Source organism: Chiloscyllium plagiosum, chromosome 26, assembly GCF_004010195.1.
Source record: "Chiloscyllium plagiosum isolate BGI_BamShark_2017 chromosome 26, ASM401019v2, whole genome shotgun sequence".
NCBI classification, from domain to species: Eukaryota; Metazoa; Chordata; class Chondrichthyes; order Orectolobiformes; family Hemiscylliidae; genus Chiloscyllium; species Chiloscyllium plagiosum.
The window spans coordinates 38,668,992-38,683,388 of NC_057735.1; the positions used below are offsets into that span (position 1 = coordinate 38,668,992).

The 14,397-nt window shown below is 39.8% G+C and overlaps 1 protein-coding gene across 11 annotated transcripts in view; it reads right to left on the reverse strand.

Moving 5' to 3' along the window:
• The window catches only part of LOC122563265 (ankyrin repeat and SAM domain-containing protein 1A-like), a 355,050-nt gene that overhangs the window by 222,632 nt on the left and 118,021 nt on the right, over positions 1-14,397 (reverse strand). For all 11 annotated transcript variants that reach the window (XR_006315548.1, XM_043716916.1, XM_043716914.1 and 8 more), the window contains 3 exons: positions 13,089-13,190; positions 10,300-10,401; positions 9,393-9,550 (listed from right to left, as the gene is read on the reverse strand). Coding sequence is in view for 10 of the 11 variants with exons in the window: in XM_043716916.1 (XP_043572851.1) it covers positions 9,393-9,550; positions 10,300-10,401; positions 13,089-13,190 (362 nt within the window). In the remaining variant the exon portion in view is untranslated. The remainder of the gene's footprint in view (positions 1-9,392; positions 9,551-10,299; positions 10,402-13,088; positions 13,191-14,397) is intronic.

Here is a 14,397-nt window from a genome sequence, read left to right on the forward strand (position 1 = left end):
TGATGATGATGTAAAGTGGCTTCAAAAGGATTTGGACAGACTTAGTGAGTGGGCAAAAACATGGCACATGGAATGTAACACAAAAAACTGAGGTGAACCACTTTGGTAGGAAGAACAAATTTTATAGTATTCCTTAACATAACCAAAATCTATTCCTATCCTGGATTGCCTGTGTCTGAATTGTATTCAAGGTTACTGCACCCTCTGCTGGACCTTTAAGTTTACTATATTGTATAAGGCAACAGAAAAAACTGATGTGCAGATTAAACAAATTAATATGAACTAATATTCATTTCTGAATTCTACAAAGTTTAATGAGTTTTCATTGTGAAATGCAAAGTTACTTATAAGTAATATTCAGTTGATATAATACTTTTGTATGTGATAAAATTTGTAGAAGTTAAACATTTAAATCATCTATCTTGTGATTTTTGTCAATGTTGAGCCTCTGCCAAATTTCGCAGTGATCAACAGTGCATAAATGTATAATTTAAAGCCTTAATCCTTTTTTTAAGATTGTATAAGTAATCGTGAGCAAATATTTTTGCAAGAAATTACAGATGTACTTTTCTTCACTTCATCTGACGAAGGAGCAGCCTCTGAATGATTGTGAATTCAAATTGACCTGTTAGACTATAACCTGGTGTTATGTGACTTCTGAACAAATTAACTGTTTGGGTGCAAACTGTTTGGTAATGTCACCGGACTAGGAATTAAAAGGGTCAGGCTAATGAACTGGGAATAAGCATTCAAATTCACCACCACAGCTGGTGGAATTTAAATTCATTAAATAAATCTGGAATATTCTGGAGTGGTTCTACAGAATTGCTCAAAACCCTTGCTCAATGCCCTCCATGGTTTTCGCCACCTGCTGCTGGAGGAAACATTACACACATCCTCAACTGAAATTTGCTGTCTAAGCAACTACACATAGTGCACAGTGGCCATATGCTGAAGAGTTGTGAAATTAGTAAATTCAACTGAACATGATAGCTAAAATGGTTGAGGCCACATTAACAGTAGCACTCTCTTCTTGAACCACTAATATAGACAAATGGTAAGCATTACAGTGACATGCAGCATTTGCTCAAGAAGTCCTTCTCAGCTTATCTGTACTGGTACCTTCAAGAGAAATTAAATGCTCAGTGTTTGGTTTACCCACATTCTACTTTTGGTCAATATAGCTCCCGAAGTTGTATGATCAGTGGCACCTTTTGCTTTAGTTTCTGCCTCCCATGTGCCATGAGGCCTCTCTAAACTGAATGTACCTCCTGGATTCACAACATAGGTCACTCCAGGACTCCGCATTAGAGTCCAACTCTTTATTTGAGAAATCACACATCAATACTTCAAGTTTTGCAAAAGCACTGAATGAACTGCTTGTCTGCAGTTCACCCACCAGGCTGCTGGTCTCAAGTAATGCCTCTCCACGTACCATCTACAGAGCCCTTAGCAACCACATCCCCCACCTCGCCTCATCTGTTGGCTCAGTATACATGTAGCCACCTGTATCCAGCTGCTTGATGACTCAGATTCAGAGTCTCTCACATCCTGAGTCTTATTCCTACCCATGATATTCTGGCTTTGAAGGAATACCTTTGCACAGATTACTAGGTCAGCCCTGTCAGCTTCGCAACCAAAAGATAAAACGCTGGAACCTAGTATAAATACCTCCCTATTTCTCCTTTTTTTTTAAGCTTCGACATAGGGTCAGTGAGACTCGAAACGTCAGCTCTTTTCTCTCCTTACAGATGCTGCCAGACCTACTGAGATTTTCCAGCATTTTTTCTTTTGGTTTCAGATTCCAGCATCCGCAGTAATTTGCTTTTATTCTGTCAGCTTCGCAATTGGCCAATGTTTCTCTTCTTAGCGCTTCTCTCACTGTACTCCTGAATGCCATATCAAATGGATGGCTTAGCTTTGTGTGATGTTTGGCTATCCCCTAATTGACCTAGCCAACCTCATCAGATAATGTGGTGGGCCCAAAGAAATAGTCCACAGGAAGAATGGTGTCTCAGCCAAAAAAGCAAAAGCACAGAGAATGACTCTTGGATAGATGTGAGGTGCTATTAGAAGTGTAAAGCAGTTCCAGAAAATACTCACGCTACTTTTGTTCACTCTCTGGAGTAAATATATAGAAATGGTAATGGGAGTGACTCATTCGCACCATTTACAGTACCATAGAAATGCAACCCTGATTAATGTGAACATGACATGGAACAGACCAAAGCCGCACTAACAGTTTGGCCACTGTTGAAGATGGGAACAGCCTGCGTGAATTTGGTAAAGACAACCACCAGTACGAGAATTTGCTCTGTCCTGTTTTTACAGAGGTCATGGGCTGGAAAATAGATTGCAGGTACCTCTTGACGTCACTTAGTGACAAGGGATCACATGCGGTTGTGCATCACTTCCCTCCTTCGGCCAAAATACATCTCCCAGTTACAACAGTAGTCAGCAACATCAGTAGCCATTTCAGGCTGGTAACATCGCTCTCTGATCAGGGCAGTCTACTTTTCTATCACCGAGTGTTCTGTTCAATCGTGAACTGTGAACGAGCATTCAAATTCACCACCACAGCTGGTGGAATTTAAATTCATTAAATAAATCTGGAATATCTGGAAGTGGTTCTAGAAAATTGCTGTGCCCTCCATGTTACTCGCCACTTGCTGCTGGAGGAAACATTACACACATCCTCAATTGAAATTTGCTGTCCAAGCAACTACACAAGGTATGGAAGTTATTACTCACCAACCTCCATATAATCATATCATCTGTCGTCATTTCCGCCACCTCCAAACAGACCCCACCACCAAGGATATATTTCCCTCCCCTCCCCTATCAGCGTTCCGAAAAGACCACACCCTCTGTGACTCCCTCGTCAGGTCCACACCCCCCACCGAACGTTTCAGAGAACACCTCTGGGACACCCGGACCAACCAACCCAACCACCCCGTGGCTCAACACTTCAACTCCCCCTCCCACTCCACCAAGGACATGCAGGTCCTTGGACTCCACCATCGCCAGACCATAGCAACACGACGGCTGGAGGAAGAGCGCTTCATCTTCCGCCTAGGAACCCTCCAACCACAAGGGATGAACTCAGGATTTCTCCAGTTTCCTCATTTCCCCGTTCCCCCCCCACCTTGTCTCAGTCCCAACCCTCGAACTCAGCACCACCTTCCTAACCTGCAATCTTCCTGATCTCTCCGCCCCCACCCCCACTCCGGCCTATCACCCTCACCTTAACCTCCTTCCACCTATCGCATTTCCAACGCCCCTCCTCCAAGTCCCTCCTCCCTACCTTTTATCTTAGCCTGCTTTCCTCATACCTGAAGAAGGGCTCATGCCCGAAACATCGATTCTCCAACTCCTTGGATGCTGCCTGACCTGCTGCGCTTTTCCAGCAACACATTTTCAGCTCTGATCTCCAGCATCTGCAGTCCTCACTTTCTCATGGAAGTTATTACGGCAGTAATGTAGTTAACTTAGTATTGGAATGTATGCCTGGGATCATGCTACAGGGATCCAGTAATAGGTAATGGTAGTACATTGTGATAGGTTAGTTAAATCACTGGGAGATGAGCTAATGCTGAAGATTTTGCAAGATTAAAGTTTAATTTTGTGAAGGATTTTCTGCATCTCCTGGTGATTTTGTTTTAAAGAACATGGAGTGATGTTTCCACAACAAAGGCTCCATCCTTCTTGCTGATTCTCTTCTCGCACTTCACTAGTTTCCATGCTACTTTGGACTCCCTCATCAATCTGTTATTCAATCTGTGGATGTACCTACTAGAGAAGGTGCCTGATCTATGCTTGGAAAGAAAGGCAGGCCAAGTGTCTGAGGTGTCAGTGAGGAGAACCTTGGGGCTAGCGACCATAATTCTATTTATTTTAAAGTAGTTAAAGTTCTAAATTGGAGGAAGGCTAATTTTAATGGGATTAGGCAGGAACTTTCAAAAGTTGATTTGGAGAGGCTATCATCATTTGAGTGAGGCCATCAGAAAGGATGAGTTGCTTCATTTCTCTCTCTGCCATGTAATAGCCAATGGTAACTCCATCCTTCTTGCTGATTCTCTTCTCGCACCTCATCAGTTTCCATGCTACTTTGGACTCCCTCATCAATCTGTTATTTTTTTCTGTAAATCTATAATGGTGAGTACGATAGGTAATTTTTTACTGAGATCTGTCCCTTGAATATATTTTTAATATAGAAGTAAGACATTATGTTATCCTAGAGCAGTGTTTTTGTGTAGTAAAACTGTTTTTTGGGGTAAATTCTGGGTCTGTAGATTGTTTAAGAGGCAGAGTTGGCTTTTAGTAGAGTGATGTGGGATATCAGGGAGAATTTCAACATTCTTGGAAATTATGTCTGCAGGGAGTGTGCTTAAATGCGAATCCTATCTGATTGCACCGATCAGCTGGAGCAGAAGTAAGAGGCAAAAAGGAATTTACAGGAACCGAGAATGTGATGGATGGCAATTTCAGGAAGGTAGAAGGGTTACCACTAAGAAACTTGAAAGTGCAGGAGTCTCCTGTGGCTATCCCCATCACAGACAAGAATATTGTTTTGGATACTTAGGGGGTGATGGCCTCTCAGGAGAATACAGCACTGGCAGCCAGGACTGGATCTGTTAGCGGGGTATGTTAGGTTCCAAGTGATCTCTAGTCAGGGGCACAGAGAGACGTCTCTGCAGCCAACAGTGAGACATCAGAATGCTGTGTTGCCTCCCTGGTAGCAGGGTCAAGGATGATTGTGAACATGGACTGGGATATCATAGTTATTAAAGAAATGTGGCTCAGGGAAGGTAGGACTGGCAGCTTAATGTTCTAGGGTATAGATGCTATACAAAGGATAGAAAGGGATTCAAGAGAGATGGGGAGTGACCTTTCTTGTTAAGGATAACATTACAGCTGTACTTGGGGAGGATATTCCTGGGATAGTCCAGTGGAGATAGATGCATGGAACTGAGAAATAAGAAAGGGATGATTACCTTATTAGAATTGTACTATAGGCCCCCAATAGTCAGCGGGAAATTGAGAAGCAAATATGTAAGGCGATCTCAGAAATCTCTAATAATAGGGTTGTAATGGAAGGGGATTTTAACTTTCCAGACATAGGCTGGGGCTGTCATTGTATTAAGAGCTTATATGGAGAGGAATTTGTTAAATGTGTACAAGAAAATGTTCTCACTCAATCTGTGGAAGTGCCTACTAGAGAAGGTGCAAAACCTGACCTCCGATTGGAAAGAAAGGCAGGGCAAGAAACTGAGGTGTCAGTGGGGAGCATTCTGGGGCTAGTGACCATAATTCTATTTGTTTTAAAATAGTTAAAGTTCTAAAAGTTAAAGTTCTAAATTGGAGAAAGGCCAATTTTAATGGGATTAGGCAGGAATTTTCAAAAGTTGATTTGGAGAGGCTTTCCGAGATAAAGGGATGGTTGGAAATTGTGAAACTTTCAAAAATTGGCTCACTGACTTGGAGTTTTTTTTTGAAGTGACAAAAATGATTGATAAAGGCAGAACAGCAGATGTCTACAATTCAACAAGGTTCTGCATGGTAGACTGGTTAGCAAGGTTGGATCACATGGAATCCGGGGAGCTAGCCAACTGAATACAAAATTGACTCGAAGGTAGGAGACAAGGGTAATGGTAGAGGGCTGTTTTTCAGACTGGAGGACTGTGACTAGTGGTGGGCTACAAGGATTTCTCATTATTGATTTTCATTATTGCACTATTTATATAAATGATTTGGATAGGAAGTAGCTATGGTTAGTAAGTCCGCAGATGACAACAAAACTGGCGGTATGGTGAACAGTGAAGAAACTTATCTCGGGATACAATGAGACCTTGGGGTCAGGTGGACCAATGGATCAAAGAGTGGTAGATGGAGTTTAACTTAGACAAATGTGACATGCTGCATTTTGGTAAGGCAAACCAAGGTAAGACTCAGGTGGTTAGTGGTAGGGTCCTGGGGAGTGTTGCTAAATAAAGAGACCAAGGGCTACAGGTGCATTGTTCATTGAAAGTGCAGTCACAGGTAAACAGAGTGGTGAAGGCATTTGGCACACTAGCCTTTATTGGTCAGTGCACTGCATATAGGAGTTGGGGCGTCACGTATAGGAGATGGGTCGGACACTTTCAGAATAATGCGTTCAATTCTATTCTCCCTGCTATAGGAAAGAGGTTATTAAATTTGTACAGGCTCAGACAAGATTTACAAGGATGTTGCCAGGATTGGAAGGTTTAAGCTATAGGGAGGGGTGAATAAATTGAGGCTTTTTCCCCTGGAGCCTTGGAGGCTGAGGGGCGACCTTATAGAGGTTTATAAAATCATGAGGGGCATGGATAGCCAAAGTCTTTTGCCCAGGATGGGGGAGACTGAAACCAGAGGGCATCAATTTAAGGTGAGAGAGGAAAGATTTAAAAGGAAACTGAGTGGCAACTTTTTGCATAGGGGATGCTGCGTGCATGGAATGAGCTGCCAGAAAAAGTGGTGGGGGCAGGTACATTTATGACATTGAAAAGGCATCTGGATGGGTACACGAATAGAAAGGATAGAGGGATAATGGGCCAAATGCTGGCAAATGGGACTAGATCCGTTTTGGATATCACAGATGAGCTGAACTGAAGGGTCTGTTTCCGTGTCATATAACTCTATGACCATCAGCTAGCGCTGAGTTGATGGGAGTCTACTCATATCCATGTCAGTCAACTGAAACTGTCTGAGATCCTCTTTCAAAGTAGTTTTTTTTATATTAGATTAGATTAGATTACTTACAGTGTGGAAATAGGCCCTTCGGCCCAACAAGTCCACACCGCCCCACCGAAGCGCAACCCACCCATACCCCTACATTTACCCCTTACCTAACACTATGGGCAATTTGGCATGGCCAATTCACCTGACTTGCACATCTTTGGACTGAGGTGGGAATTGAACCCGGGTCTCTGGCGCTGTGAGGCAGCAGTGCTAACCACTGTGCCACCTATCAGAGAAACAACGTATGGCTCTACATGTCTGGACCTGGTTTGTATCTCACTCATATGTGCATCAGTGACAGTCTGCTGAATTTTAATCAGAACTTCATAGAGAATTAGGAGCCAAATGCTGCCTTTGACTTGGGGCATGGGCATGTGATCAGACACAGTGCCTCCAGCCAGAGGTGGGTTCCCATCCCATGGCCATGCAAATTCCCCAAGTCGCCTGTATGTCTCTTAATATGTTCAAATTTATAACCACGGCATTCTCAATTTTTTTCAATTCCCCTGGAGTATTGATCAGGTCAAAAAGTATCATAAAACCATAAGATGTAGGAACAGATTTAGGCCATTTGGCCTTTCGAGTCTGCTTCACCATTCGATCATGGCTGACATGTTTCTCAATCCCATTTCCTTGCCTTCACCCGATAGCCTTTGATCCCCTTAATAATCAATAACCTATTTCTGTCTGAAATAGCTTGGCCTTCACAGCTTTCTGCGACAAAATTCTACAGATTAATCATCTCTCGTTGAAGAAATTCCTTCTCATCTCAATTCTAAAAGGTCATCCCTTCACGCTGAGGCTGTGCCCTTGAGTTCCAGCTTCTCCTACTCGTGGAAACATCTTCTCCACATCCACTCAACACAAGCTTCTCAGTATTAATCATTTCTGAAAAGTTTTAATCATTTTTGAAAACCTTCTCTGGACCTGCTACTCGGCCACCACATCCTTCTTGAGATATGGGCCCCAAACCAGTGCACAATATTCTAAATGCAGTCTAACCAGAGCCTCATACAGACTCAGCATTATATCTCTGCTCTTGTATTCTAGCCCTCTCGAAATGAAAACTCATGTTGCATTTGCCTTCCTAACTGTAGGTTAACCTGAACTAGGACTCCTAGTCCCTGTGTTCTTCAGGCTGGGAGGCCGAGAGGCAATTGCCAACTTCTATTATCGGTGGACTGTTAAGCCAATGATCCAGGAAATGTTCTGGAGAACTGGATTCGAACTCCCCCCAAGACAGATGGTGAAATTTGAATTCAATTTCAAAAGAAATTTGGAATTAGGAAGCTAAATGATGACTATCAGTCCATTATTGATTGCCAGAAAAACTCATCTGGTTCACTAATGTCCTTAAGGGAAGGAAACTTACTAGCAGTAATAATTGTAGTATAAATACTCACCATCTGTACTAATCCAATCAATAGTTTCCACTTGCCCTTTATCAATGTTGAATCCTGACATCATCTCAGGATGTCCACTTTTTGATTTGAGTGAAGATAATGCTGAGCTATTCCTTTTAAAGCTTTCCTGTTATTCTGCTGAACTGCTCATAGAATCGCTAGTGTTGTGTGGGGCTATTCAGCCCATTGAGTCTGCACCAAGCCTCCAAACAGCATCCCAACCAGATATTATGCAGTTTGTGGGAAAAGTAATAACTAGATGCCATCAATAGGAGAATCATATAGGCCGGCTGCTGGCAGGTGGGACTAGATTGGGTTGGGATATCTGGTCGGCATGGACGGGTTGGACCGAAGGGTCTGTTTCCATGCTGTACATCTCTAGGAGTCTAAATCCAATAGAGAATTAAGATAAAGCTTCTTTACTCAGTGTCAAGCACGTGGTGCTTTCTCACATGGAGTGGATGAACCAGATGGTTTGGATGCATTTAAAGTGAAGCTCGACAAGCATATGAATAATACTAATAATAATAATAGAGCCAATGCAGGCATGATGGGCCAAACAGCTATGATGCAAAATGATCAGTCTATATTTCTAAGCAAAACTGACAATATGGCATTGGCACAGTAATTCCCTAGGTTTGCTTTAGCAATTGCCACAATACTTAAAACTGTGACTGGTTTCTAAGCGATAGAATAGAACCTTCTTTTTTTGTCACATTTTAAAATGTTTTGATCATTACTAAGATGACAGCAGACTTTCATTATAATAACCCTTTGATAATGCTTAATCACTGCCAGCACTATGACAATCAATTAAGCTTTATACAGATATTGAAATGTTAATTCTGCTTAACATTCATCTCGCCAACACAAAATTCAAAATGTGTTTGCTCAAAATCCTAAATGACAAATATGGAGTAGATGAATGAACATCAGTCTTACCCAACTAGTTCCTATCCACTCATCTCAGAGCTTAAAGTTAGAAACTATTTCAAAACAAATTAGTTTTGCAAGAGACCAAAAACTCAAAGAAAGTTAACATCAAGTTCAAGATCAAAAGAAAATTCACCTTGGACTCAAAACATGAACTCTACTCCTCTCTCCACAGATGCTGCCAGACTAATTTTTTTCCAGTATTGTGTGTTTTTGCTTCACATCTGCAGTATTTGATTTTACATAAGATACTTAGCTGCAATTCAATTTCGAATTGCAAATTCCTTTAACACTCACCTTGACTAATTCTTGACTTGAACTTGTTTCTTTGTCAGATGCTTTCAAATTTTCTATAGAGTGTGAAGTTGCATTGCACAAAGCTTCGTATGGACATTCGTCAGCTGGCTGGCTTTCAAATTCTGTAATAAGTTTTGTTAATTCCATTTGTTCTTCACCTTAAAGTTGGGGGAAGTAACAGAAATATGATAAGCTGGAATTGCAGTCAAATTTATTCAGACGATCTAAATTTCCACTAAAGATATGAAAGCTAAGAACTTGCCCCAATGAACATGGTTATTACACACAGTAAATAACTGTTTACTTTTCATCACTTGCATCTAAAGGATAAAGTGACACCAGAGATATTATACAGTCAACACTAGTCTTACTATTAATAGTTTTATTCATCTTGAATATTGTTAGCTTCAACCAATGTAATATTTTTCAGATTTTAATTTAAATGCCCTTTTGAAGAACGGTTTGTAAAAAGATAGGGAGAATTTCAAGCTCAAATACACAGAGGTAAATTGTACTTTGACACTGCCACTTCATCCATCTCAACACAGAACTAACATTGACACTAGTGTCATCCAGGTTCTTCATGGCTTGAGCCATACAATATCAATAGCTACTGAAATAGTCAAAAGTATACAGCATTCTTCAAAAAATAATTATACTATATCACTAATGATCAACTTCAATCTAGTTCATTTTTTGCTTTCATTATAATTGCCTAATAAAGTCAAAACAGTAAAGATTTGCTTCTTTGAGTCGTTTCTGTCACAAAATAGAAACAGGGATGGTAAGTGACCTTCAGCAATATCAAATATATAAATGTAACAAAGTAAAGCTGTGCACTAAATGTAATTCCATCAAAGGTGAAAGGAGAATTAGTTAAAGTTTCAATAAAAACCATTGTCCTTACCCTTAGATTTTTTATTGCACTCAGCAATAGAAATTTGCGGTAGTTTGGACACTGCAACTGGACTTGCTGTATTCTTCAGGATCTCTTTTCCTGCCATATGATCTGCACAGAGAATGATGAACAGGAGAATTAAAGGAAACAATGACTAGGCTTTCATTAAAACTCTGTTAATCATAACACATATCGAGCTATTCCATTTTATGAGATCAACCTCATTTTTCCTTGGTGATGGTATAGGGGTGACATACTATCAAGGACAGAACAGTGATTGTATGGTGGAAAACAAAGCATGCAGATTGGCAACATGTAACAACAGGGATCCTGCAGGAACCTGTTTTGGGTCCTTAACGTTTTATAATTTATATTGACGATGACATGAGAGGATTGAATGCACGACGACTAAATTTGTGGATGACAGAAAAGTCATTTTTATGACATAAAAAATTCAGACCAATATTGTGAGTGGGTAAAAATGTGTAGATGAAGTTGCTCACTTAGACAGGATAAAAGAAAAAGCAGGGTATTACTTAAATGGCTACTAATTGCATATTTCTAAGTGCAGAGGAATCTTAGTGTTCTAGCACGAGTCACAAAACGTTAGCATGCAGGCACAGCACTTAATCAAGATGACCAATGGGATGCCAGCCTTAAAATGAGAGAAATAAAACATAAGAGATACATGCTTTAGCAAAACAGGGCATTAATGAGCACATCTCAAATACTGTGTGCAGTATTGGTCATTTTATTAAAGGAAGAATGTAAATACATTCATGGGAATTCAGACAAGGTTTACCAGATTGACACTTGGACAGCTTGGAGAGCCCGAGCTTGTTTTAAATGAAGTTCATAGGAACAAGGGGTGCTTTGTTGGAAACTTAAAAGCTTAAAACTAAGAGACAGTGTTTAAAATTAGAAGCTGCCCTCTTATTAACAGAAATAAGTGAAATATTTTCTCAGAGGTTTGTGAGACTTGGTGTTCCACATTCCCATCTATCCCTGATACCTTTGGATTCCCTTGCTAAACAAGGATCTATTTCTGTCTTAAAAACATTCACTAACCGTGCTTACTCTGCCTTCTACAGTGGAGGTGGGTCATTTAATATTCAGTCTCATTACTTGTTGGACAAGTGAATCACAGGTGATGGTGGGTAGATGGGTACATGGAATTTGGAACACAAACAGATGAGCCATGATTGTACTGAATACCAGAGCAAGCTTTAAGGGCTGAATGGCCACCTTTTACTCCTAATGTATTTTTAACAGTTTACTTTTGAAGGTTTTACAGCGAGTTTGTTTTTAAATTGCTCTGAGTTATTATTCTATTTTGGCAGGAATATTTCAGAAATGCAGCACACCTGAAACAACTTGGGAGTTCTGAATCCTAAAACAAAAACAAATCATGTTAGATTATGAAACTTTTATGCTAAATGCCCCAATATGGTATACTTATGGTCAAATAAATAAATCTTGACAGCTTTTCAGCTCTGACAAAAGCAAACCCAACAACTTAACTACCATAACATTGGACATTACCAATAATGCTGAATAGCTACCAAAAGATTTTCCTTCTTGTTGCACTTGATATCAGATTTTCCCCTCACAAATTTTACACATAAAATGAAGTCATTTTTGTTTCTCTTGCCATCTGCAACAGTTATCTACATCTTTTCATGCAAAGTAGCAGTAACCACAGATACTGGCTCACGAAAAAACAGCTGAGCAACAATCCACATGTTGTTCAGATGAAATCAGAAGGGAAGTTGTAGCTGACTAGAGTACAGAGGAACCTTGATTATCCGAATGCGATTATCCAAATATCACATTCTCTGAACAAGATCACAAGGTCCCAAAGCTTGGCTAAGCTGTGTTATCTGGTATTCGATTAACCAAACAAAATACTCCCCGCCTGTGTCATTTGGATAATCAAGGTTCCTTTGGATGTGTCTTTTACTTCTCTCAATCTCATATTCTACTTGCAATGCAGTTTGTCAACTGGTGCTCCTCAGAAACAGGCAGCACTGACCTTGCAAACTCCCTCGGGTGAGTTATTGCCTTCAGTTCTCAATACGCTGCAAATATATGGTGCAGGATTGCTGCCAACTTCAGTATTTACACTGGCAACAAATCTACACTGAATAAGAAAGCCAAATCACACAAAGACATACGAAGGCAGAAACCTGAAGTGTGACAAAAGAGGCCAAAAGCAACATCTTAAAGTCAGAAGGGTTTCGAGAGAAAATTCCAGAGCTTCATGCCTAACCAAATCAACATATGACCACTGATGGTGCAGCAATTAAAAGTCAGAGGAAGCACACAAACTTTCATATAGGTTTTTTTTAAATGTGCAAAATCACTTGAATAGAAATGAACTTTAATGTTTATGTCAGAGCTGTAAAGTGTACTTTTAACACCATGAAGAGACATTATAGCTGTAAGCTTGTAGACAAGTTAATAGGAATGCAAAATTGTCATGTTAAAATTGTCAAAAGAAAATTCTTTGAGATCAATCATGCCACTAATGGGCTGAATTGATTTAGAGATTTTTCCACAAAACATTAAAAAATTTAAGGAGAACAATACAACCTTGACCCAATCTCTGTCACCACCTAGCACCAAAAAGGATGGATAACAGGTGCTGAAGTAGAGATCATCTGCTGCCACTCAACTCACATCCCTCAGTTAGCCCTCCCACAAGGAAAAGGTGAGTTTCTTGAGATGAAGTCAAAAAGATTTTCCTTCAATTGAATGAAAAATGTTTTAAGATGTTATCAAGAGCAAAGGTTTTATACCTTGAATAAGAGTTGCTATCTCTTTGCTTTTCTGAGCTGGATGCTCTCGTACAATTTCTAGTGCAGACTTTCCTTGGATATCTTTAATATTAACATCAATTTCTGTCAAAAAAAAAAGTTGCGATGACATATATTAATCTAGTCAGGAATGCTTAATACCTTAATGATAAGTCAGTGTCAGCTATCTAAACAGCCAAGTATTAAAATAAATGTCAACTACTAGAAAGTATAATTATCATCATGCTGGGGGAACTGCTTTATTAGAGGGGCAAAATATATAGACAACTCTGTTTACTGAGTTTCACATCTGTGAATTACGAACCTTTTTTTGCCTGTCAAACAAACCTAGCAACATGCTAATTACAATGCAAGGTACACCCTTGCACAAAAAACAACTTTTTGAAATACTTACAAACTGCAGGAAGTCTGTAATCCTTCCAAACTGGGAAACGAACAACATTAACCAACAGCTCACCACAAATGAAACTTAGCAACAGTGATGTGCAGAAATTGAACACAGCAGTGTAGCTCTAGACCATAACATTTTGAAATAGCTCAACATTGTATAAGCAAGTAGTCTGTAGGTACATAATAAGATAGTTTTGAAATATTCATTGGAAAATGCTGAGAAATGTACATAAATAAAGTGGTTTCTAAAAGTCAACAGCCGTTAGAAAGGGAATATTAATGCTGGATCAATGATAATTGATACTTAGCAGTAACAATTGCAAAGGTTCAGACTAATGTGGTAAACATCATAACAAAAATTGGAAACAAAGAAAGGTTGAAAAGGGTTACTATACAGCAGTGAGAACATAAAAGGCAGCAAAAATCGAGACATAAAACTAAAAGTACTCCAGAAAAAACAGACCAAAGTCAATGTAGCTCTCAAAATAAAGATAATCATTATACTTCATTGGTACAGTTATGCAATAGCAGCAATGTAACAGTGTTTTGATTGCTATATTTATGTTGCTGACTGTAGGAACTGAGTCACACATGAATGAAGATTAAATAAATGTTTAATATGTACGTGTAGTCACATATTTTGGCTAACAATGACATCCAAACTATGACTTCAATTTTGGATAATGAATGTGTCCCTCAGGTGTGGTGGTGGTGGCGGGAGTGCTTAAGGCAAAGATAAAAAAAACCGTAGTAGGGAAATCCCTCGGCTGTGGGTAGGCACCATTATTATCAAGTGACTTGCTTGTGTCTGGTTGAAGTGCAGTCACATAGTTTGGACTTGAATTTGGTTAACCAAGGTACATGCTGGCAGATCAGAGAATTATCTAATTATATTTTCAAT